Source organism: Apium graveolens, chromosome 2, assembly GCF_009905375.1.
Source record: "Apium graveolens cultivar Ventura chromosome 2, ASM990537v1, whole genome shotgun sequence".
NCBI classification, from domain to species: Eukaryota; Viridiplantae; Streptophyta; class Magnoliopsida; order Apiales; family Apiaceae; genus Apium; species Apium graveolens.
In genome coordinates, this window is record NC_133648.1 from 26,232,739 (window position 1) to 26,259,145 (window position 26,407).

At 38.7% G+C, this 26,407-nt stretch overlaps 4 protein-coding genes across 4 annotated transcripts; 2 read left to right on the forward strand and 2 right to left on the reverse strand.

Annotated features, from left to right (window-relative positions):
* Nucleotides 1–2,149: 2,149 nt before the first annotated feature.
* LOC141707164 (UDP-glycosyltransferase 100-like) lies at nucleotides 2,150–4,599 on the forward strand. Its single transcript, XM_074510192.1, has 2 exons — nucleotides 2,150–3,186; nucleotides 3,884–4,599. Exons 1-2 carry the CDS (start codon nucleotides 2,326–2,328, stop codon nucleotides 4,439–4,441), a joined length of 1,419 nt encoding a protein of 472 aa, XP_074366293.1. The 5' UTR covers nucleotides 2,150–2,325; the 3' UTR covers nucleotides 4,442–4,599.
* A 994-nt stretch (nucleotides 4,600–5,593) lies between these two features.
* Nucleotides 5,594–14,204, forward strand: LOC141707163 (UDP-glycosyltransferase 1-like). Its single transcript, XM_074510191.1, has 2 exons — nucleotides 5,594–6,874; nucleotides 13,483–14,204. Exons 1-2 carry the CDS (start codon nucleotides 6,011–6,013, stop codon nucleotides 14,038–14,040), a joined length of 1,422 nt encoding a protein of 473 aa, XP_074366292.1. The 5' UTR covers nucleotides 5,594–6,010; the 3' UTR covers nucleotides 14,041–14,204.
* A 3,903-nt stretch (nucleotides 14,205–18,107) lies between these two features.
* LOC141705873 (zinc finger protein ZAT5) lies at nucleotides 18,108–19,734 on the reverse strand. Its single transcript, XM_074508741.1, has 2 exons — nucleotides 18,558–19,734; nucleotides 18,108–18,266 (listed from the first exon to the last, which is right to left on the reverse strand). The coding sequence occupies exon 1, from the start codon at nucleotides 19,634–19,636 to the stop codon at nucleotides 18,566–18,568; it is 1,071 nt and encodes a 356-aa protein (XP_074364842.1). The 5' UTR covers nucleotides 19,637–19,734; the 3' UTR covers nucleotides 18,108–18,266; nucleotides 18,558–18,565.
* Nucleotides 19,735–21,327: 1,593 nt separating this feature from the next.
* LOC141687047 (putative F-box protein At4g05475) lies at nucleotides 21,328–21,893 on the reverse strand. Its single transcript, XM_074492192.1, has 2 exons — nucleotides 21,565–21,893; nucleotides 21,328–21,427 (listed from the first exon to the last, which is right to left on the reverse strand). The coding sequence occupies exons 1-2, from the start codon at nucleotides 21,891–21,893 to the stop codon at nucleotides 21,328–21,330; spliced, it is 429 nt and encodes a 142-aa protein (XP_074348293.1).
* Nucleotides 21,894–26,407: the final 4,514 nt, after the last annotated feature.

Genomic DNA, 26,407 nt, shown 5'->3' on the forward strand with positions numbered 1-26,407 from the left:
ATTCTTTTCCTCGGACTTCCATTTCCATTTGGCCCTTTCTTTGTCCGGCCCATAATATACTTTAACCAAAAAAAGTGTGAGCACCTCGCAAACAATTTGTACTCGTTTTCGCAAATAAAATGACTTAGTTATCCGCATGCAAAATTTCCCGCTGAGTTTAAGCGTATGTTTGTTGAGTTTATAAGTTCAGATTCAGCACCGGAGTCTGGACATGTACCGATGTACGCAGTTCATAACTTGCAGTATATAATTTACATTCATACAAGAGAATCATTCTTTTCATTAGCACCACCGAGTCTGAGTTTTTGAAGTTGCTCTGGTTTTGGTTCATTCTAGCTATGACACTGTCTCGTAAACACCCCTCTCTTTCAAGAGTTCTGTATTAGTCCAAATTTTGTTCCCGGAAATATAAGCATTTAATGCCAGTAACCACAAACAGTGTCATGTAGAATACATTCTAATTCAAATAATTGCGCATTGACGCATACAGTGACGAACACACAGGTCTAGAGAGTCACTGGTCCCTCACTGCCAATAAACACATGCAGAAATCAAAGATGTAACAACTGCGAAGATCTTTGGTGTATTTATGATCAAACATGTAGTTGTCGACTTTATAAAAGGACTATATAGGGTTAAAGACAAATTTGTCGTCCCTTTCCTGGTTGGACTTCTGAGGACCGCGCACTCAGTTCGTGATACAGGGATGTTTTTTTGGACGTAATAGTGATTTTTGAATACATTTGCACATCGAAGATTGATAATGACTATTTGCACATCGAAGATTGATAATGACTATCATTGTATCAAATTTTTATGCATGATATTAAGGCCTGACACGTATGTATGATATTTGTAACAGCCCGCACTTCCGGACCATTAAATCTAAATCAAAACTAATACAAAATACAATTTAATAATACGAAATTCTATTACAAAGGTGTCTATTACAAACGTGCAGCTAACGGAAGTCCAAAATCAATCTACTCCAACACTAAGTCCTCGAACTCCAATGTTAATCAACTCGAATCTTAGACGAAACCTAAAATTGTAAGAATGAGCTGTACACCCCAGCAAGAAAACAATCGATCCAACTAGTTGACCAAGTAACACACACATAAAAACAAAATACGATAATCTGTACGATACAATATACGAAACAAATACTTTCGATACAAACTATTATTCTTATTCGATACACATAGCACATAAACAACAATAATTCAAAATCCATAATTCATGCCACGACCACTACAACCCGGTGATAACGGTCCTAAATTTTCTGAAAAATGTCACTGCAATCCGATGACTGCAGTCCTAAGTTCTTATTCGATATTTTCACAAACCATGACACAAATCACAAATCCAAAATTATCGTCTAGACATCACACATATAAACAATTTTACTTTCTGGGTTAAGACGATAACAGATCAAGTTTATGTTTTATGTGAAATTATTCTAAATATTGCATGTTTGCATCCATTTAAAAAAAGGATTAAATATCAAGTATGTTATTTAGTGCGTCCATATGTATCAAGTGAGTCACTGACTCAAATGAATCACTCATTTGAAAATTTGTATCGAAAATATCACTCTACCATTAGTCGAAATTCTTAATAATATTATCTATTGAGTTTGACATATTTTTTATGAATGATATTTTATCCAAATGAAAGATTTTGAGTTCTAGTATTTTAGATATTATTTTTAATTTTTTTTAGATTTATTTACTATTTATTTTTATTTAAATCAAATAATACAATCAAAAAATTAAAAATAAATTGTTGATAAAATTTTAAAAATCTAACAATATTATCTAAAATAGAACAACTCGTAACATTTCATTTGGATGTGTTATCATTCACAAAAAATATGGGAAACTCAATATATAATATTTTTAAGAATTTCGACTAACGATAGAGTGATATTTTTGATATAAATTTTTAAATGAGTGACTCATTTAAGTCAGTTTTGTAACCAATGACTCACTTGATACATTTGAACGCAGTAAGTGACGTACTTGATATTTAACCCTCGAAAAAATTTGGTGTACCAGAATCAATTTGGTGTACCAGAATCAAGTTATGATCAAATCACATGTAGTTTATGTATTATTAGGTGTTTAAGACCTACTAATTCGTGAGCTTGTGCAAAACAATACGATCTTAAGTAGCAGGGAATAAATGTAGTCGTTTGGTTAGAGTTTTTATCAATGGTCCCAACTTGCAAGCTGGGAGAGACTATAAATATGTTAAAACAAGAGTTGTAACTCAAATTTACCATCATCTTGTAATATACTAGAGGGCAGAGCTAGAGTAAGAGAAATGAAGAATGCAGAGCTGATATTTGTTCCTGCGCCAGCAGTGGGACACCTAATATCCATGGTTGAGTTGGCTAAATTACTCATCCTTAGAGATGAATCTCTTTCAGTTGCAATATGCATCATCAAGTTCCCTTTGGATATGGGTATAAGTTCATATGTGGAATCACTTTCAAACACCCCTATTCCACGATTCACCATTATAGAAATCCCCCCAAGCGATTCTGAGTTATACAAATCTCAGTCCCACCAAACCATGTTTCAAGCTTTCATTGAGGGCCATGTTACAAATGTGAAAGATGAAGTTATCGCCATGACTCGACCTGATCACCCAGATCGACTGGCAGGATTTGTTCTAGACATCTTTTGTGTTTCAATGATTGATATGGCCAAAGAATTAAACGTTCCATCGTATGTTTACTTGACCTCGGGTGCTAATTTTCTTGGCACTATTTTACATCTCCAAGCCATGGTGGATTATGAAAAAAAGGATATCAGTGAGTACCAGAATTTGGATGCAAAGTTATCTGTTCCTCATTTTAGAAGTCAGGTTCCTGCTAAGGTCTTGCCAGCTATATGTCTGGATGAAAAAGGATCTGAATTGATGCTGTTGTTTGGGCGAAAGTTTAGAGAGACCAAAGGGCTTATTGTAAACACATTTTTGGAGCTAGAGTCTTATGCTGTTGAGTCCCTTGTGGCTGATAAGATCCCTCCTGTGTATGCTGTCGGACCAAATTTAAATCTCGCCACACGAGGTCAAGATTCCGGTGAAGCTGCAGATGTTCTTAAATGGTTGGATGACAAACCACTCTCATCTGTAGTGTTTTTGTGCTTTGGGACCTTTGGAAGTTTTCCAGAGGAGCAGGTGCGTTCTTATTATATTACTATTTTTACATAATTATAAAATACAGCACAATACGCGATCAAGCGTGTTGAATCAGAAGAAGTTGCATGCTCGGTAATTAGTTAAATTAAGTCATTAAAATGATTTAGTAAGCAGTACTAAAACATTTTATATGGGCCATTTGCCCAACAACTTCTGAATTTTTCTTGATCTTTCGAAACGCATCTGGTCAAGTACTGAAGTACATTTGGAGTAATCTGACATGTTCAATCTACTTGGAAAAAGGTATTGCACGTGTCTGCTAAATCTTATGAAGGAGCCGTTTGTTCAATTGAGGTCTGCTAGAATTGTATACTTTGAAGGATGTGTTTCATTTGTTGGAACTTGGATTGTAAGGGTGGAAATAGAAAGAAAGTTGCAGTACTTCATGTCTTCATCAACATATACGCTTCATATGCACTAACTCATTTCCACTAGTTTAAACTAACCTCATTTCACCTGTTCATAAATTTATGGCCATTCCATTCTACCCTTGTATCTGTTTGTCACAAGACATGTATGCACTAAATTATTCTTCACACTGCCTCTTCCATGTCTGTTAAACCTAATCTGTGTACATTTTGCAACCTATATATGTTGAAAATTTATCTCTGATTCTTGAAAGGACCACCATTTTCATAAAGCATTACAACATGACTAACTTTAACTGTTGGAGCAGGTGAAGGAGATTGCACTTGCTCTGGAACACAGTGGACACCCCTTCTTGTGGTCACTACGTCCACTGGCAAAAGAAGGCCCCCAAAGCAAATACATAAACTTGGATAATCTTCTCCCTCCCGGGTTCTTGGAAAGAACATCAAACACCGGAAAAATTATCGGATGGGCTCCACAAGTGTCGGTGTTGTCTCATCGTGCAGTGGGAGGCTTCGTCTCCCATTGTGGTTGGAACTCCATATTAGAGAGTGTGTGGTTTGGAGTCCCAGTGGCTGCGTGGCCGTTGTATGCTGAGCAGCAACTGAATGCTTTTGAAATAGTGAATGAGCTGGGAATGGCAGTGGAAATATGCATGGAGTATGCACATCATGTATTCTCCAAATGTGAAGTAATTATTGAGGCTAAGGTTCTGGAATCAAAGATAAGGGAGTTGATGAAGGATGGAAGTGACTTAAGGAATAGAGTTACTGAGATTCAAGGGAAGAGCAGGGCTGCAATTGCAGAGAATGGATCATCTTACAATAATTTGGGGCGGCTAATTGAGGACATTGTAGCAACATAAGATGCTGCTAATATGTAGTTTCATTTAACTGCCAAATTTTCTTCATTGAGTGTGTGTTTGCTGAGTTCAGGTCAGAAACAGTACATATATAGCATATGCAGCATGCTTTAACTTGGATTTTGACTCTGAGTTATCACACTCGAATCGGTTCAAATTTACATCTTACATAATTAAGAAACTAAAAATTACAGAGCATGTCAGGCAATCCAATTACAAAATTATTTTAGTAAGGTTATACTTAACGCGATGGTTAAGTGTCTATTTGTTATCTGTTAGTCCAAAAGACTGCGTTTTTTAATTATATGGGTGTTGTGTAAACTAGAATTGGATTTTCCATTCCAAAAAACAAAATTAAGACTCATTCCATTGATAGAACATCTTATGTGTTTTGATGATTGATATGGGCAATCACTGGTCCCCCGCTGCAGAATATTAAACATGCATGTGAAAATTAAAGAGGTTATACCTGCAAAGATTAGACAATGTGAAGATCTTTCATGTATTTATGATCAAAGATATAGTTGTCGACTTTATAAAAGGTAGCGTGAAAGACAAATTTTGGGTCCCTTCACTGGGTTGGGCTTCTGAGAACCGCACACTCAGTGGTGATACAGCTATGTTTTATTGGACGTACTAGTGATTTTCTTTCTACCTTTCATGCCATAGACCTACAATGTCTTTCATTGCTTATATATGTTTTTCGAAATTTAGCATGCCTTTCAAAATTACCTTCCTGCGGAATGGTAATTCCATGATTGTGGCGATAATAATAATAATAATAATATGAGAATTTGAATGACACTTTGAATATGTTTGCACATCGAAGAGTGATAATGACTATCATTCGGCAGGATATTGATTTTTATGTATGATATTAAGGCCTCAAATATATGTGTGATATTCATTACCAATCGATCCATAAGTTTGTTTACTTGTCGTCTTCAATTGATATCTGAATTCGACTTGTTGTCCATTTCTTATGAGTGGGGATCATTTTCATCAGTTGTCCCTGGCTTTTTACTTTTAACAATTTTACTTTTGAATTTGTCAAATCAGCATTCTTTTATGGTTTCTGTGAAATCATTCTCAAAGATGTCCAACTCCTCAACATTTTAACGAATTATTGTTCATAGGATGACATTGAAGAAAAACTACTCAAAGGAATCTTTCTATGTTGTCTCGCGTGTTTGCATCCATTTGAAGAAATTTGATGTGCTAGAATCAAGTACTGATCAAATTATATGTAGTGTAGTGTATGCTAACCAGGTGTTTAAGACGAATAATTACATCAGTCCTCTCACCATTTTACGTGTCTAATTTATACTACAAGAAATATCTAGGACTTGAGGATGGGTTTTTGTCTGACCCAGCTTATTTGTGAGTCTTGTGCAATGAGTACGATATTAAGTTATTGAGTATTGCGGAATAGACCATTCGTTGGAGTTCTTACCAATGGTCCCAACTTGCAAGTGTTGGGAGGAGAGACTATAATTATGTTAAAACAAGAGTTGTAACTCAAATTTACCATCATCTTGTAATATACTAGAGGGCAGAGCTAGAGTAAGAGAAATGAAGAATGCAGAGCTGATATTTGTTCCTGCGCCAGCAGTGGGACACCTAATATCCATGGTTGAGTTGGCTAAATTACTCATCCTTAGAGATGAATCTCTATCAGTTTCAGTATGCATCATCAAGTTCCCTTACGATATGGGTATAGGTTCCTATGTGGAATCACTTTCAAACACCCCTATTCCACGATTCACCATTATAGAAATCCCCCCAAGTGATTCTGAGTTATACAAATCTCAGTCATACCTCACCATTTTCTCCACTTTCATTGAGGGCCATGTCACAAATGTGAAAGATAAAGTTATCGCCATGACTCAACCTGATCACCCAACTCGACTGGCTGGATTTGTTCTAGACATCTTCTGTGTTTCGATGGTTGATATGGCCAAAGAATTAAATGTGCCATCGTATGTTTACTTAACCTCAGGCGCTAGTTATCTTGGCATTATATTACATCTCCAGGCCATGGCGGATTATGAAAAGAAGGATATCTGTGAGTACCAGAATTCGGATGCTCAGTTATCTGTTCCTTATTTTAGAAATCAGGTTCCTGCCAAGGTCTTGCCAGCTATATGTGTGGATGATAAAGGATCTGAGTTCATACTATTGTGTGGACGCAAGTTTAGAGAGATCAAAGGGATTATTTTAAACACATTTGTGGAGCTAGAGTCTTATGCTGTTGAGTCCCTTGTGGCCGATAAGAAGATCCCTCCTGTGTATGCTGTCGGACCAAATTTAAATCTCACCGCAGGAGGTCAAGATTCCGAGGAAGCTGCAAATGTTCTTAAATGGCTGGATGAAAAACCGCTCTCATCTGTAGTGTTTTTGTGCTTTGGGACCTTTGGAAGTTTTCCAGAGGAGCAGGTGCGTTCTTATTATATTACTAGATTTACATTTTTATAAAATACAAAACACTCTGCGATCAAGCCTGTAGAATAAGAAGTTGCATGTTAAGTACTAGTTCAATTAAGTCATTAAATATGATTTAGTAGCAGTCCATAAAATCACATAAGCCATCTGAAGAACAACTTCTTGAATTATATAGATCTTTCGAAACGTATGGTCAAGTACTAAAGTACATTTGGAGTGGTCTGACATGCTCATTCTGCTTGGAATAAGCAACCTATATATGTTGAAAATCAATCTCTAATTCTTTAAAGGACCACCATTGTCATGAAACATTATGGCATGACTAACTTTAACTGTTGGAAAATATGGGTATAAGTCACATATTGGTAAGTCATATTTTTGAGCATTATGACTAAAAGATGTGTGAGATATGATGATATTCTCTTAATAATGGAAATTATTATTTTCCATTAGAATTTGGCTCAAATATTATGGCATAAATTAATTTGATTTTGTTTCAGATTAATTGATATGGTGTATGTCTTGATATATTCAATCTGATTCTGTTTCAGATTATTTATGGAATAGAGTAGCTTGCAAGTATTACACCGATTCCATAATTAATGATATTTAATTATGGAAAAGAGTAGCGCACAAGTCTATCTACACCTATATAAACACCTCTAAGGCGTTAGGGTTAGACACACCAAAAACATATTCGTCTCTAAACACAAATCTCTCTCTCTCGGTGATAGTTTCGTGCCCGTTCAAGCTCGCCGAAGGTGCTCGTTATCCGTAACGCCGCCGCTACCTCGTTTTATCCTGGGAGGCTATCGACTCGCACATACGGTGAGAGGCGAAATAGCTTTAAGGAGACAGTTTCAACTGGACTCGAGGATCTCTCTTCTGTTTATATCTTTTCTTCCTCCGTTTGATTTCGTTTACTCACACACACACTTGTTTGATTATTTGTATTAATCGCAGATTGTTTTCACAATCTTAAAGCTATTTATTTTATATACATCTGTGACTGATACATTTGTATCTGCTTGTTTTGTTGAGTAACAGATCGATGGAGAACCAAACTGTGAACGATTCGATGAACATGACGGCTGATCCCAACGCACAGATCACTGGATCTGATGGGGTTCACCAGCAGCCGATTAACCCTAACGCACGGATCGTACGATCTGATGGGGGTCAAACGCCTGTTGGACATGTGCCTTCGGGACATGTGCCTTCGGGACATGTGCCTGTGGGACACACTGTCATTGGACAGTTTAGTGTTCCTCTTGGACAGATATCGGCAGGATTCACTCCTCCGATCATACCTGCGGTGCCTACTGGTGTGCATACACCTGTAGTACAGACGCACGTACCATCTGTTCCACCCGTGGTGCCTGCTGCACCTGTTATGCCAACTGTGCCTGCTGCACATGCTGAAAAACCTGAGAAGTTCAACGGAACGAACTTCAAACGTTGGCAACAAAAGATGCACTTTTATCTGACCACGTTGCATATGGATCGCTTCCTTAAGGAAGAACCACCGTTGCTCACTGCTGAGAGTAACATGCAGACTGTGTATGCTGCTGATGCTTGGAAGCACTCCGACTACATCTGTCGGAACTATGTGTTAAATTGTTTGTCTGACTCGTTGTATAACGTATACAGCGCAAAGCCAACATCTAAGGTCTTATGGGAGTCACTTGACCATAAGTATAAAACCGAGGACGCTGGGGCAAAGAAGTGGATTGTTGGCCGCTTTCTTGATTATAAGATGGCAGACTCTAAGACTGTGGTCAGTCAGGTGCAGGAACTGCAGGTGATCATTCATGACATTCATGCTGAGGGAATGGTCATAAGTGAGTCTTTCCAAGTTGCTGCTGTTATTGAAAAGCTTCCACCTGGATGGAAAGATTTCAAGAACTACCTTAAGCACAAGCGAAAGGAGATGTCTATGGAGGATCTTATTGTTAGACTTCGTATTGAAGAAGACAACAGAGGGTCCGAGAAGAAAGTTAACGTTGCCACTGAGAAGGCAAACATGGTGGAGCATGCTCAAAGCTCCAAGCCCAAGAAGGCTAATTCTGGTAAAGGGGCAAAGCTGGCACCCAAGGGAGGGATTTCGAAGTCGAAATTTCAAGGGAAGTGCTACAACTGTGATAAAGTTGGTCATAGGTCTTCTGACTGCAAGAAGCCCAAGAAGCCCAACAAGAAGAAAGAAGCAAACATGGTAGAGAATATCTCCAAGGAGATGGGTGACATAGACCTCTGTGCTACGGTCTCTGAAGTGAACCTGGTCGGTTCTAATCCACGTGAATGGTGGATTGATACTGGTGCTACTAGGCATGTTTGCTCAGACAAGGCGGTTTTCTCTAGCCTCAAAGCTTCCGATGCTGGTGAGAAACTCTACATGGGGAATTCAGCAACTTCTACCATTGAGGGTGAAGGCACGGTGATCCTGAAGATGACCTCTGGGAAGAATCTGACTTTGAAGAATGTACTTTATGTGCCTGATATTCGCAAGAACCTTGTGTCTGGTTCTCTGTTGAATAAGCATGGCTTTCGCATTGTAATAGAGTCAGATAAAGTTATTTTGTCTAAGAGTGGTATGTTTGTAGGCAAGGGTTATTTAACTGATGGGCTTTTTAAGCTCAATGTAATGTCCGTTAAGGACGATAATGAAATGAAGAATTCTTCTGCTTACTTGCTTGAGTCTCCTAATTTATGGCATGCTAGATTAGGACATGTAAATTATGACACTTTACGACGTTTAAGTGCAAAAGAATACATACCTAAACTTACTATCGATCCAAAACATAAGTGTGAGACTTGTGTTGAGGCAAAATTAACGAGATCATCATTTAAACGTGTGGAAAGGAACACCAAAGTGCTAGACCTAATACATAGCGACATATGTGATTTAAAATTCGCTCCAACAAGAGGAGGAAACAAGTATTTTATTACATTCATTGATGATTGTACAAAATACTGCTATGTATATTTGTTGAAAAGCAAAGACGAAGCTATAGATAAATTTAAAATCTATAAGGAAGAAGTTGAGACACAACAAACTGAGAAAATCAAAACGATACGAAGTGATCGTGGAGGTGAATATGTTGAACCGTTTGGGGAATTCTGTTCACAACATGGTATAATCCATGAGGTCACTGCACCATACTCCCCTCAGTCAAATGGTGTGGCTGAAAGGAAGAATCGCACTCTGAAAGAGATGATGAATGCGATGTTGTTAAGCTCTGGGCTCCCACAATCGATGTGGGGAGAAGCCATCTTAAGCGCAAATAATATTTTAAATATTACGATGCGCAAGAATAAGGATGTAAGTCCTTATGAAATGTGGAAGAAAAAGAAACCAAGTTACCAACACCTGAAAGTGTGGGGGTGCCTTGCAAAGGTACTGATCCCTACACCGAAGAAGGTGAAGATAGGTCCTAAGACTGTGAATTGTGTCTTCATCGGATATCCTCCACACAGCACTGCATATCGGTTTCTTGTTCATGAATCCAAGATTCCTGATATTCAAAAGAATACCATTATGGAATCAAGAAATGCCTCATTTTTTGAGACGATGTTTCCCTGTAATCCAGGAAACCAACAACCTACGACGTCTAAACGATCTCATGAGTCTGTAGATGACGATAATGAGAGTGACGAAAGTGAAGACGAAAATGTGGGGGTAGTGAGAAGGAGCAAAAGACAACGAACGGAGAAATCCTATGGGTCTGATTTTATGACCTATTTGCTCGAAGAAGGTGACCCAAAAACTTATAAGGAGGCGGTTACCTCACCTGATGGACCTATGTGGAAAGAGGCCATCAAGAATGAAGTTGATTCAATTATGCAAAATCATACTTGGGAATTAGTGGACTTGCCAACTGGTTGCAAACCATTAGGTAGCAAGTGGGTTTTCAAGAAGAAGTTGAAAACTGATGGCACTATTGATAAGTATAAGGCCAGACTTGTAATTAAAGGATACAAGCAACAAAAAGGCCTTGATTACTTTGATACATATTCTCCTGTAATGAGAATAACGTCCATAAGGATGATGTTTGCTATTGCTGCAATGCGTAATCTAACTGTACATCAAATGGATGTGAAAACAGCTTTCCTAAATGGAGACATAGATGAAGAAATCTATATGGAACAACCTGAAGGGTTTGTTGTCCCAGGACAAGAAAGGAAAGTGTGTAGATTGGTGAAATCATTGTATGGTTTGAAACAAGCGCCTATGAAATGGCATGAAAAATTTGATGAGGTCGTGCTGGCCAATGGTTTCAAAATCAATGAATGTGATAGCTGTGCCTATTACAAGGATAACGAGAACAGCTATGTCAAGGAGAATGACAATGGCTATGTCATGATGACACTATATGTAGATGATCTACTTATTGCTGGAAGCAATGATAAAGTTATCAAATCTACAAAGGACATGTTGAAATCAAGGTTCGACATGAAAGATATGGGACTAGCAAATGTAATTCTGGGAATTCAAATTTCTAGAACATCAGAGGGTCTCGCATTAAGTCAACCACATTATGTTGACAAGATCCTTGAGAAGTTTCTTAAGGATGACTTTGAGAAAGCTAGGACACCTGTAGATATGACTTTGCACCTATCCAAGAACAAAGGTGTAGCTGTTTCCCAATTGGAATACTCGAGGATAATTGGTAGTCTGATGTACCTCATGAGTTGTACAAGACCAGACATTGCATACTCAATTAGCAAGTTGAGTAGGTTTACGAGTAATCCGGGAGCTGATCACTGGAAAGCGATTATAAGGGTACTAAGGTACTTGAGGGGAACTCGAGACTATGGACTGCACTATGGCAGATACCCAGCAGTATTAGAAGGATATACTGACGCAAATTGGATATCTAGCAAGAAAGCACTTAAGTCTACGAGTGGCTATGTGTTTACATTAGCTGGAGCGGCAATATCATGGAAATCCTTAAAACAAACGGTGATAACTCATTCCACGATGGAAGCTGAGTTTGTGGCACTAGATAAATGCGCCGAAGAGGCTGAATATCTACGTCAGTTTCTGGAGGATATTCCAAGATGGCCAAAGCCTGTAACTGCAATAGGGATTCACTGTGATAGTCAATCCGCTATTGGCAGAGCACAGAGCACGATGTATAATGGAAAGTCTCGTCATATACGATGACGACACAGTTCCATTAGACAATTGATCTCAACCGGAATTATCACTATTGACTATATACCGTCAAAGGATAATATCGCGGATCCACTAACCAAAGGGTTATCAAGAGAAGTGGTTGAGAAATCATCGAGAGGGATGGGCCTTAAGCCTATTGCTTAACGGCATCATGGTGGACACCCAACCATTGCTGACTGGAGATCCCAAGAACTTGGTTCAATGGGACAACTAAATCATGATGACCAAATCACTGTGGGGGTAACCCCTGGCCTGTTCCTATGATGAGGAAACAGTGAGACCCGTAAGGTACGAGGTTAAGCTTTGAGCCTTTAATGATCTTTGATGAATACGTGGAGCTCAGGAGTGAACGCATGGAATTCAGTTGAGTAAACGCGGGTTACTCTATAAGATAAAGATCACCTATGTGGGAGAGAAGTGGGGCCGCTTCAAAGGAGAATTGCGAGGCACAATTCTTTAGAAACTTCTGCAGAACCAGGACGATGTTCCATGGCCAAAATGGACATACTCATGAGAGCTGAACGAGTCAGAAACGATATAGTGATAAGTATATCATCGTTTACATAAACGGTCGAACAGTTCAAGGACAAGCACGTCTACTGTCTACCAGTAAAGTCGGTATGCTTACTCGAGCGAAGGTTCAAGGAGCATTCTCTACCTATCGTATGCTATATCTGATCGAAGAAACTATCACCAAGTCAAACTCCGTGTCTGTCTGTCTGTCTTTCTGGTGTGTGCTACTAAGATTACCAATCTCACCCATGTGGGGGATTGTTGGAAAATATGGGTATAAGTCCCATATTGGTAAGTCATATTTTTGAGCATTATGACTAAAAGATGTGTGAGATATGATGATATTCTCTTAATAATGGAAATTATTATTTTCCATTAGAATTTGGCTCAAATATTATGGCATAAATTAATTTGATTTTGTTTCAGATTAATTGATATGGTGTATGTCTTGATATATTCAATCTGATTCTGTTTCAGATTATTTATGGAATAGAGTAGCTTGCAAGTATTACACCGATTTCATAATTAATGATATTTAATTATGGAAAAGAGTAGCGCACAAGTCTATCTACACCTATATAAACACCTCTAAGGCGTTAGGGTTAGACACACCAAAAACATATTCGTCTCTAAACACACATCTCTCTCTCGGTGATAGTTTCGTGCCCGTTCAAGCTCGCCGAAGGTGCTCGTTATCCGTAACGCCGCCGCTACCTCGTTTTATCCTGGGAGGCTATCGACTCGCACATACGGTGAGAGGCGAAATAGCTTTAAGGAGACAGTTTCAACTGGACTCGAGGATCTCTCTTCTGTTTATATCTTTTCTTCCTCCGTTTGATTTCGTTTACTCACACACACTTGTTTGATTATTTGTATTAATCGCAGATTGTTTTCACATTAACTACTGAAGCAGGTGAAGGAGATTGCACTTGCTCTGGAACACAGCGGACACCCTTTCTTGTGGTCACTACGTCCACTGGCAGAAGGAGACCCCCAAAGCAAATACACTAACTTGGATGATATTCTCCCTCCTGGGTTCTTGGAAAGAACATCTAGAACCGGAAAAATTATCGGATGGGCCCCACAAGTGACGGTGCTGTCCCATCGTGCAGTGGGAGGCTTCGTCTCCCACTGTGGTTGGAACTCCATACTAGAGAGTGTGTGGTTTGGAGTCCCAGTGGCTACATGGCCGATGTATGCTGAGCAGCAACTGAATGCTTTTGAAATGGTGAATGAGTTGGGAATGGCAGTGGATATTTCGATAGACTATGCACATCATGCATTCTCCAAATGTGAATTAATTTTTGAGGCTAAGGTTCTGGAATCAAAGATAAGGGAGTTAATGAAGGATGGAAGTGACTTGAGAAAGAAAGTCACTGAGATTCAGGGGAAGAGCAGGGCTGCAATTGCAGAGGACGGATCATCTTACAATAATATGGGGCGGCTAATTGAGGACATTATAGCAACATAAGATGCTACTAATATGCAGTCCTTAGGCTGCCAATTTTTTTTTACTGCAGTTTGAGTGTGTGTTTGCTGAGTTTTTATCTCAGAAACAAAACATAGCATATGCAGCATGCTTCAACTTGGATTCTGTTATCAGACTCTATTCAATTCAAAACTTACATCTTATCATCAAGAAACCAAAAATTACAGTCTATGTCATGCAATCAATTACAAAACTATTTTAATAAGGTCATACTTTGCGCAATGGTCAAGTGTCTACTTGTTATCTGTTAGTCCAAGAGACCATGTTGATGCGAGAATCTTGTACAAAATTAATGCATGTTCCATCACAAAGATAAATGTTTGAATTATGTTGTTTGTGGTGGGTGAACTAGAATTATCTATAGCTTTGCACATTGATGCAGACATTGAAGGACTTCTGCCATTGACCATGCAAGCGGACATGAAAGATGTAACAACTGTGAACATAATGTCAAAGATGCAGTCTCTTCAATTGAAAGGTACACTCACCTAAGTGAAATTATTGGTCCCTTCCCAGGCTTCACTGCTTGTAATTTTGCGAGATTTTTATTTTGTCTGCCTTTTATTAGTCATTTTTAGTTTCTTTCATTTTGTTAGTGTTGGTCAACTGTGCCATAAATACTATGAAATACAGATTTGTGTAACATCATTGATAATGAAATGAGTATCTATCAGTCTGAGAACATGAGAACTCAGATTGACATTTCATTATGTCTACGCAATTAAATTAAAGATAGACGACGACTATTTAATTACCGATTTCTTGTCTTGTATAAAAAAAATAAGATAAATATATATTTTATTGCACCGGAAAGAGGTTACAGAAACAAGGGCTTGCTAAAACAGCCAGAATCAACAAAGCAGGTTAGCTAAAACTACTAACAGTAAGGTTGTTAACAAGATTAATACGATGCCATTACAAGAGAAATGAGTCCTTGGTAACTTGTTTACTAAACCATGTACTGGTAGCCAATTTCTCTCCTCTACCATTTGCTGCACTGCTATTCGAATTTGTTGAGCTTACCTTGCATGCCCAACTTTGTGAATTCTGTCATTGCGCTGGTGCCAAAGAATATGAGTTGCCTTGCCGCTGAAAGAAACAAGGAAGCAAGAAGTTTTCTGGCTTTAGAAGCACTTCCCATAACAAAGAACTCTCCTCCAAGGTACCCAACTCGACTAGCTGGAATCTTTGTTGAAATCTTGTGTGCTTCCAAGATTGATATGGTCAAAGAATTAAACATTCGATCATGGGCCAGTTCTCTAGCATTATGTTACATCTCCAAGCCATGACGGATTATCAAAAGAAAGATATTAGCGAGTAGGAGGATTCGGATGCTCGATTATCTGTTTCTTATTAATTATTTCAGAAATCAGGTTCCATCATCTATATGTCTGGACAAAGAAGGATCTGAATTAATGTATGTTACTGTGTGGACGCAAGTTCAGAGAGACTAAAGGGGCTTATTGTGAACACATTCGTGGAGCTGGAGACATATATATGATGTTGAGTCAGATAACAAGATCACTTTGGACCGAACTAGATCAAATGATTAGATGAAAAACCTCTCTCATCTGTAGTGTTTCTGTTCTTTGGATGTTCTTCTCAAAATCAGGTGGCTTTTCCTTGTTATATTTATCTCTGATTTTCAACCAACACAGTATGCTGGCTTATCAAGGCTGGTATATATCCATAGAAAGAAACTGTTATATCATTTGGATGCAACAAAGAATGCTTTAGTGACCACTGACCACTATTACAAGTTTCATATTGAAACACAAAATTTCATTTGGATGTCCATCATTAATTGATTAAATTCACATAACTATTCTCCTCCTAGACAGATTTCTAAACCGACTATTTCGTCGATTTTAAGCTTAGTGTGCATCATTCATTTCCACAACTTTAGACTAAACTTCATTTCACCAAATTTACAATAGATACAAGGGCAATCCTTTCTTCCCTCATATCTGCTTGTCAAAAGAAATGCATCAACTCACTCATTTCCGCTCATTTAAACTGAATTTCATTTATCCCCTCTTATTTGTTTGTCTTAAGAAATGCATGTAGGCATTTTATTATTCTTCACGCCTGCCTCTTTCATGTTTTTCTAACTTTACTTGTGTACATTTTGCAGTTCGTTTTCTCCTATGTTCCCCCTTCCAATCAACCAATACATGCTGCAAATAGGATCTTTAGTTATTGAACTGACATATACACAAACTTAGATAATATATATTCTTCCTCCAGGATTCATGGAAAGGAGGACTAATCAGGAATCCGAAAGATAATCGAATGGGCCCCACAACTGTCACGCCATGCTGTGGGAGGCTTTGTATCCCACTGCGGTTGGAACTCCAAACTACAAACTGTGTGGTTTGGAGTACCCGTAGCAACGTGGCCATTGTACGCAGAGCAGCAACTGAATGCATGCTTTTGAAATGGTGAATGAGTTGGAAATGGCTGTTGATATTTGCATAGATCATGCATTTTTCAAAGGTGAGGCCAAGATTATCGAGTCCGAGACTGTCCAGGCAAAGGTAAGGGAGTTAATGAAGGATGGAAGTGATGTAAGGAAGAAAGTTACTGAAATAATTAATAATATTTAGCGCGATGGTCAAGTGTCTACTTGTTATCTACTATCTCACAAGAACTTCATGCAATAATCCAATAAAATAAATAAAAAAGCACTTTTCCACAGACATTTTATTTCATAAAATACAAATGACCAAATTCATGTACTAAATATCCAGAGTGATAAAAATGAATCTTTTTAAAGAAGATGCTCAGCCCATACTGCTGGTGTGTTGAAGCAAGTAGCAAAACTCAGAGCACAAAGCCTGCCTTTGTATAGTAACTTCTAAGCTATCCATTCATTCTCTTAAAAGAAAATACTTTTCCATATACAATGAAGCATATGTACTGACAAATGAACAAACATAATAAGTCATTTTCCCTAACATCTTCAAATTTGAGGAGAATTTTAACTTAATATGGTACCTCCCTAACCGACCTTATACTCTGCATTCTTAAAACTATTCTTATGGCTTCACAATATGGATTATTTAACAGTTGTCTTTTATTTATTTTTTCTAATTTCACAGCTTATTATAACTTCATTTTTTCCTATTATTAGAATATTTTTCAACATCAAACAACCAGGTTCTTGCCTTTTTTCTTCTAAATTTAGAATATAACACTGTAAAATGATCTTCTGTCTATATAAATTTAATCACAAACTTTTCCTATCATGCACATTGGATTATTCTTCAAGAAAATTATAACCACAATTCCACAAGACACATTACCAACTGGCCTCAAATACACTTACGATTACCAACTGGAGACCATGCTCTCTGCCTACATTAACTAATTATAGGTGTAAACACTAAACACACACACACTGTTTTCAGTATCTGGTTTCTTAATGATCCAGCAGCAGATAACTTCATGATCCAGAGCACATTAGCTGGAAAAATAGTGGGGATGTGAGATATTTGCTGAAGGGTTACAAGCTAAGTATCTAGACAATAATTATTTTAAGAATTCAGGTTAAACGTGAGCAGGGTATATTAATTAACTTAATCCAGAAATACTATCTATTAAATCCTCTTGAGGGGTGATTAAGTGATGAGTGATCTGGAGTTTTATTCCATGAGTGAGTTTGCAATAACTTGCATGTTAAATTATCATCAGAACTAGCATTCTTCAGTAAAAAATGTAATGATCAATTATTCGAAGTAGACTTTTCATGAATCATTATTGAAAAATAGGTAATTTTTAGGTGCACTTATTGTTATTGGTTCTTTCTTGCAGCTAAAAATGTTGCGGAACAAACAAATGGATAAAACGAAAAGGTAAAGACTTAAGTTTTTTTACTTGTTATCGTCACACCTAATTTTACTTGTAAAATTTAATGAATAGTGTGTGTACTATTACTATTTAGAGCATATAAGTACAGATAGCAATGAGGAAAATGATTAACTGGAAAAGGTGGGTGGTGGAATCATGTGGATTGCAGTTAGACACTACTGGCATATTCAATACTTTAATTCTCATCATCCTGCACTTTCTTGTAAATGAAACAATATACATATGAAACTTAAATCGCAAAGACTTTTAGTTGAGATGGTATGGTGACACTTCCATGCCAAATTTTCTTTTCTCACACTCACACACATACAAAAAGTAGGTTTCACACATTCTTTCCCCTACAGTAAAACAAGAAAACCAGTTGATAGTGACAAGAAAAGAATGCCCTTCTCATGCACTTTTTACTATCATGATATAAAGAACATGTAAGAAAATATTCATTTATAAAATTTACAATATTAACTGAAAAATATAATAAAGAATTAAATTCTTTAAAGAATTCAAGAAGAACTGTAATCAATATTCTAGAACTTAATTCACATACTTAGTATATTGTTAAATCATAACATCTTTAAAAAAATGAAGATTGAATGATATGTATAGGAAAAAAATGTACTTTGAATGTCAACCTGTATTATTAGTGTTGACAATCAACCAATGTTGGTGCAGTTGACAAAACCAAACTAGATTGCTGCTGCTGCTGCTGTTGTGGTGACGAAAATGAATACGCGGGTGATTCGAGGTCTTGTTTATGTTGTTTATTTTCATCTTCTGTAGCAGCAGGAAGGTTGAGATCCAAGGACAAATTGACACTGCTAGTCTTCAGTTTTTTGGTTTCTTGATGATAACCATTGGGGTCAATGGCTGAAATTGGATTTGGACAAAATGGTAGCAATGGCAGAGTCTTTGTGTTGGCATTAGTGGTTGTAGTGGTAGCATTGCTCCGGTTTACAGTGGCGCCACCACGGTGACGCCTCATGTGACCACCTAAAGCTTGTCCAGATGAAAACTCTGTTCCACAAATAGCGCATTCATGTACCTTGGGAGAGTACTTGTTGTAATCCGTGTTGTTGAGTTGTATGTTAGGCCTAGTTGTTAGTTGAAGAGACAGAGAAGAAGCTGAGAAACTTCTTTTGAATGGTGATGGTTGCTGTTGGTTCTGATCTTCATCTTCATCGGAAATTATAAGCCTTGGTTTGTTCTCTAAGACTGCGTTAACATTCTTAGGCTTCCGATGACTAGCACGATGACCACCTAGAGCTTGGAAGGAAGGGAATGTACGATTGCATGTTTTGCATTGGTAGACATAAATCCCTGTTTTTCCATTTGAAGTTGTGCTTGTTTCCAAGTACTTTTTGCTAGTAAATTTATATGGTACTGTCCCAAAATGTGTATCATATTTGGGACCACCTTGCGATAATAGCAAAAGGCATTTAGCCATGTCTTCTTCTTCTTCGGTGGTAACAGGGCCAGCTGACTCTTGGTCGCTGGTGGTTGTGCTATTCACATAATCACCTCCTGCATTGTTACTTGATGAATTTGCAGGTGCAACTGTGAATGGTGACGGTGATTGTGGCCTTTGTCTCTTGGTTCGCTTTCCTTTCAAGATATTAACGTTGTTGATATTTGAAGGCGTCACGGGATCGCCTTCTTGAGCTTCCATTTGTTGTTTGTTGTGTTCCTCCTCCTCCACCATGAGCAAAGACATTGTAGAGAGAAGTGGAGGAAGAGAGAATGAGGAAAAAAGAGAGAAGAATAGGAGAGAAAAGTGTGTGAAGGGAGAAAAGAAAGAATGTGTTAATAAAATAATAGAGTAGAGGTTAAATATGTATGCATGTATATATATATAGCTTGTGTGCAAATATATATATATATATATATGTAAATAGATTAGAGGATTAGGAGCCAAATATTTAGACAACCCCTCAGCCTCAAGTAAGTAAAATGTGGATGGATGAGTTGTTCTAAATTAAGAAAAATGGATTATGCTAAATGAGGAGTTTTTGAGGTTATTATTAAAAGTTAAGTCCTCATTACACTCTCTTTCTCTCCCTTTGTTAATCTTTCTCTTTCTTAATTACTTAATTAAGATAGAATACTACTATTAATAAAGAATCTAGTGGAGATACAATGATTAGCTATATATCTGGAGGAGTGTTTAAACATGAGTGATGTAGACATCAGATATCCATCTTTAAACTTCTCTTGTGAATTTCATCTTCTTAGCCATACACATTTTTGAGAGGCTCTCACTCTTGTGTCTCTTTTTCTAATATTGAAGTATTTTTCTTTTCTCAATGATCATGGTATAAAATTTTAGACAGTAAATAAGACGGTACGCTCGTGAATAGTTCTTACATAACTCTACTTATTAATTGCAATGCATACAACAGAATGAAAGAGAATCTTAGAGTCTATTCTTTACTTTCCATATTTCTCAAGAAAAAAATAATCAAGCACTTGAACTAAATCCAAGTGCTTGCTCATACCCTTTGAAACAAGCAGTTGTTCCTGATAATCAACAAATAGTTCATAGTATTTGTGTGTTTGAATGACAAATATTCTCGAACCGTCATTTTCATGCAAGTAATTTGCGACAAGTTAAAGAAAATTCTAATTTCCCACTCCGTAATACAGTTAGTGTTCTAAAACTCGGCCGATTAACCGATTAATCGGCCGAGAGTTCGGACGGTTCCTGTCTCGATTAATCGTTAATCGAGTCAAAGTACGGTTTTTTGAAAAATCGGTAAAAGTCGGGCAGTTCAGAAAAAATCGGCCGAATCGGGTCAAAAATCGGCTGAATCGGTCAAAGTTTGAAATTAATAAAAAAATATTTTTTTTAAAAAAATAAAGTTTTTTAAAAATAATCATTAACATTTAATAATTAATATTAATAATAATAATAATATATTAACATATTGACTCTTTTACACACATAAACAATCGTATATTCTTATATCCCTAAATCCTCTATACAAATCCCTAATGAATTATTCTCAAATCTCAATACTCAACTTGATTGCTCGATAGATTCACAATTTTGAGGTATTTTAAATTTGTTCAATAATTATCACTTAAATATCAAGTAGATAGTAATTTAAAATCTTAAGATTTGAATTTATACGTAATAATTTCTAATTATCAAGTAATATTAGTGAGTAGTCAGTAATAATCAATTAGTATAAACTACTTAAATATCAATTATGGACTCGTGATAATAGTTTTTTATAAATCTTACTATTAAAACATCAATACTGAATTAATAATATGTGATTTTATTATTTTTTATTATTTATTAAATAAATTTATTCCGATTAATGCTCCGATTAATCAATTCTATTAATCACTGATTAGAACAAGGAATACAGTACATACATTAAAGCAAGTTTCACATACCATTCAATATGAGTAAAAAGTATCGTAGTCGGAATCTATGTCACTGACACCAGAAGATTCATTATCATAGTCATCATCATAATAATCATAGCTATCAGAGACACTGCCCATATCAGAGAATCCAGAAGAAGAACAATAAGTGCCGAAAAGATTGATAAAAAGAATTTCGTTATAAAATTCAGTCCTCAGTGGAGTCATCTGGGATCCTGACTCCTGAGATCCTTTATCTGCTTAGATAGCCTTCTTGCTAGATCAGATCCATAATAACGGACATCTGAACAATGCCGTATATCAAGCAATTCAAGATGAGGATAATTCTCAAGAATGACTCGGAGGCCATCATTTGTAATATTATTTCCAAGGAGCTGCAAATGTCGTAGTCCAGGCATGAATTTCGCAATAGCTAGAGCATCTTCATCACACCCAATATGCGGGCATTCGTAATCATGGTTGTTCAGTGTAAATGATTTCAGTTGAGGGCAACAGCGCCCTGCAACTTCGATAGCTTCCTTAGAAATATCAACACAGTAAAGGTGAAGTTCCTCCAACAGCGGAAGTTTTTTAACCATTTCACTCAACCCTTTATCAGTATTGTGAGATGATACAAGTCGTAGACGCCTCAGCTGACTTGATCTGGGGAACACAACAGAAAAACAGGTGAGTCAGTATTTACATCTAACCAATCCACCTAAGATATATCTCAAATCTCTTTTGGTGCTCCCTAAGAACAGGGTCACGGACTATTTGCAAGCAGAATACAAAAAAGAATTTAATATTATAGACAGTTTTTGTTATAGGAAAAATTTCGTATAACACTGTTGTGGAGGTTGATAGGCGGAAGAAAGATAAGGACGGTGTTTGAAGGCGGAGAAAGGTTATGTATGGTGGTAGCTGAGCTTATATGTTGACTTCTTAAGAAAGAATAGGGTTTGTTATTCTCTATCAAGTGTAGACTCATGTCTCATACAAGTGCCTACATACCCTATTTATAGGGATCAAACCTCACGTAGTTCTTGGGTAATAAGTCACATATGCTAGGGTTAGGGTTCTCCTACTCGTGCAGTCCAAACCCATGATAAAGTCAGACCTTTAGCCAATTAGTCACGTAAATCTCGACCGGCTCCACACGTTTTTTACAATCTCGCGGCATCTCCGCATTTCTTCCTGTAATTGTAGGATTAACCCGTGTCAGCCCCGAAATCTATGAGTAACTCAGTCGTCTATGAGTTACTTTTCATGTTGCACACAAAGTCCTTTGATGCGGGCCGACCTAGTCACCTCGGCCTGCACCGCCTTCCTTTTCGATTAATAAATACAATGTTACCTCTGTTTTCATAAGATGTGGGCTCATGGGCCCAGCCCGCGTGTGGGCAACCGAGCCCAGCTCACGTGAAGTCACCTGAGCCCAGCCCGCGTGTGGGCACTTAAGCCCACCTCGCGTAAAGTCAGCTGAGCCCAGCCCACGTGTGGGCAACTAAGCCCACCTCGCGTATGAGAGCCCAAATGGCAAGTGTGAGCATACCTTACATGTGTGAGCCCAGATCGCATGTCATGAGCCCAGCACGCATGTGCTGGCCCAAGTCACATTAATCCATGATTCTAGCCCACACATGAGAGTCCAGCTATTCAATGCACCCATGAGGACGTGTTTAGGGCCCATGACCGAAAGCGGGCATAACAACTACCCCTCCCCCAAATTCTTGGTCGCATTTCGAGGCCAGGAATTTTTTCAACATTATCTTTTTATTGCCCCGCAGGTGCAAGCCCACGAGGTCGCACCAAATTGCCTCGCGCGCCCCACCTCGCATGCCTTTCAACAATCATGTGTTTGAGCACATGATAGCTGTTGGACAGCTGGCGTAGGGATTTGTTCCGTCTCTGAGATGGTGACACGTGGCTTCCTGTCTTTCTCTCTCCTATCCCCTATAAATATGTGAGAACCTCACTTCATTTCTCATATTTCCAAGAACAATTCTCGAATAACTGATCATTTTGTTCAAGGATCTACCACGGTGAAAACCATCATCACCACAAGAACCGTCTACCGGCGGTGATATTCTCCGGGAACAGATTCATCAGGATCATCCTACACTTCACCTACAGGTACCCCTTTGATCCTTAATCATCCTTATTCATTCATGTTTGTTCATATGCACTATGCGAGCACACACCACCCGTTCAATGCGAGCCCACACACAATCACGACATGCGATGCGAGCCCGTCTACTCGCTTAGATACTTAGGTGCGATTCCGTGTGAGATGTCAGGACACTTAGGTGCGACCCCATACTTGTTTTTACTTTCTTTTAGGGCCACACACTAATTTTCACCATATTTTCCAAATGTCGAGTGCGTTTTCAGCCCGCTCTTACGGATCGTCTCGCTCTTCCTCGAGCCCGACTCGTTCCTCTGTCAGCCCGGTATGTTCTTCAGCCACTCCATCTCCATTAAATCAATATCCGCCCGAGCGGGGCTCAAAGGACTTCCAACGCTAGCTGACTTCTCTTTCTGGTCGTCTCAGCCAACCTATTTCCCCTGGCTCTGCTATCACCCCTCAAGGGGCCTTGAATATTGCTAGAGTTGAGAACTCGATGCGAGCAGCTGGCTCCGGCTCGCTGGATATTCACCTCGACCCTAACCCTGAAGACTACACCAGGGAGAGGAATATTTATGATTGGAGAAACAAGTCCGTGGACCTCTCCAATATACCAGCTTTCCTAGGGGTGGAGGAGCTCCTAAACCGCGAGCCCGCTCCTTTGGACAAAGAGCGAGCTGAGGAGATTTTAAGATAAATGGTTGAAGAGAGGGTGGCCTGCCTTAGGCAAGCTGCAGCCAATGACCTCGACCCCATTCAGGTTGACTCGGAGTCTACTGGCAGCGACCTGGGGAGTGCTTATTATGACACCAATAAAGGGAAGGAACCTGTAGCCGCAGAATATCCCATCTTGGGGATCGAGGGTGAAGAAGACGGCTCGCATTGGTCTTATGACTCCCCTCAAAGCGAGGAGGTGGCAGATGTTACTAGTCAGTATAATATCTGCAATTATAACTATGTCCCCGCGGCCTCTCCTGAGCCCTATGTGCCTCCTGCCCAGCCCGAGCTTGAGGGTGAAATTATTTTTAAGAAGCAGATCACCCCCGATGGGGAAGAGAGCTCAACTGCAGCCGAGGAGGTAAAGGTGCTCGCTTGTCGCGATCTTCCCACCTCGCTTACTCAGAAACACTTGGCCGAGTACATCGAGCAGTTTCAGCTCGAGGGTCATGTTGTTTTTCCCCTGCCTCACATGAGATGTTATAGGTTCAACCATCCGAAAAATGGAGGCAGGGTGCCTCGCATGGTCTTGTCCACCTTCCTGCTAAGGCTAGGAATCTCCTCTTCCCTTCATCCCTTCATCAAAGATGTTTGCGAGTACTACCAGCTCGTACCCCTTCAGATCAATCCAAATGGGTATCGGGCCGCCCTCGCATTGTATATCATATACCAGAAATGCGGGTTTCCTCCTCTAACTGCGAGGCAGCTGGGCTACTTCCTAAATTTAAAGCATTCTCCTAATGACTTTGGGTATTTCTATCTTTCTTTCTGGACGTGCTTCAACAAAAAGAACCTTATCCATAACGGGCCGAGAAACTCAGGGAAATGGAAGAGCACCTATTTATATATCCACAAGGTGCCTCGAGTCCAGACCCACTTCTATTCTAATCCATGTAAGTCCTTCATGGCCGCTCTTATTTCGTTCATAATAGTTCTTTCTTTTAACAAAAAATTATTTTTTACTCATCTCCAGCCACCCCGCCTCGCACTGTCCTTGCTGGACAGGAAAAGATAAATGTGGATAGCCTTCTAGGACTTCCTAAGGCGGACAGGGATATCCGAAAACTCATAATGACCTCGAATCTGGTTGCGTGTGGGTTTTTAAAGGAAGGAGTGAGGTTGACTCCTCAAAAGAAGAAATCTAAGAAGAGGGCCAGAAAGGGTAAGAATATTGGGCCCGCATGTGCGAGCTCGTGTTGTGCTCGCATATTTTAAATTTCTTGCACGCATCTCACTCAACATTGCACTTTTATTCTATGCATTTATTATCTGCTCGCATCTTTTCTTTCCAATGTATTTTGTTGTGACTAATACATCACTTTATTGTTTTCTTTTCAGAAATGGCCCCTTATCCCCTTTATGGAAGAGGCAGAGCAAGCTACGGCCTCGGGCTAAGTTCAGCCCGCGGCTGCGACCACAGGGGCTCGCTCTCAGGTCCTCCCTCCAGCTCGCATGACTACTCTTTCTGAGTATCTCAAGGGCTCGGGGCCTTCTCCTCGGTTGAAAAGGCATCGAGGCCAGAAAGAGGGAAAAGCTGTCGAGCCAGACCAGAAAAAGGCTCCTCTATCTGATGCCCCTCTCCCCACTTCTTCTTCTGTCAACACGGTCGCGGCCATATTTGGCCGGCTCGCTCAAGCTCACATCAGCGACCAGGATGTGAAGAATTGGTCATCTTCTTCTCTTGAAGTCAACAGCGACGCGCTGACCCGGGCTACGGCTGAGGTGTATTACCTTCAGCTGTTTAAGGCTCGAGAAATGCGAGCTCTCATCCAGACCAACACAAAGCTCGACTCTAAGGTCAAGTCTCTTCAGATCAAGGTCGCCGAACACGGGCAGGAGAAGGTGTTAGATATATTTGATAATGTCATGGCTAATATGATTTATGTTTAGTTTTCAGATCTTACTTAAACAGGATAAATCAGTACTTACTGGAAGTCAGGACTTAAGGATATCAGTACTTATATTATCAGGAGATAATCATCAGAAGATGGATATCAGAACTTAAGTGCTGAAGGACGTTCAGATAAGGACAGTAGCTGATTAAAGGAAAGAAGATCGAGATAAACATAAGAAGAGATATGCATGAAGAATGAATTCTATGAAGAATAGAATACTTGGAAGAAAAGATATCTGATTGATATATTTTAGGAAGCAGAATTATATTCCATATCAATTAGTGATTATCTTGTAACTGTGTAGTATATAAACACAGACATAGGGTTTACACTATAAGTGTTATCATATTCGAGAAGATTATTCGTATTAACCCTA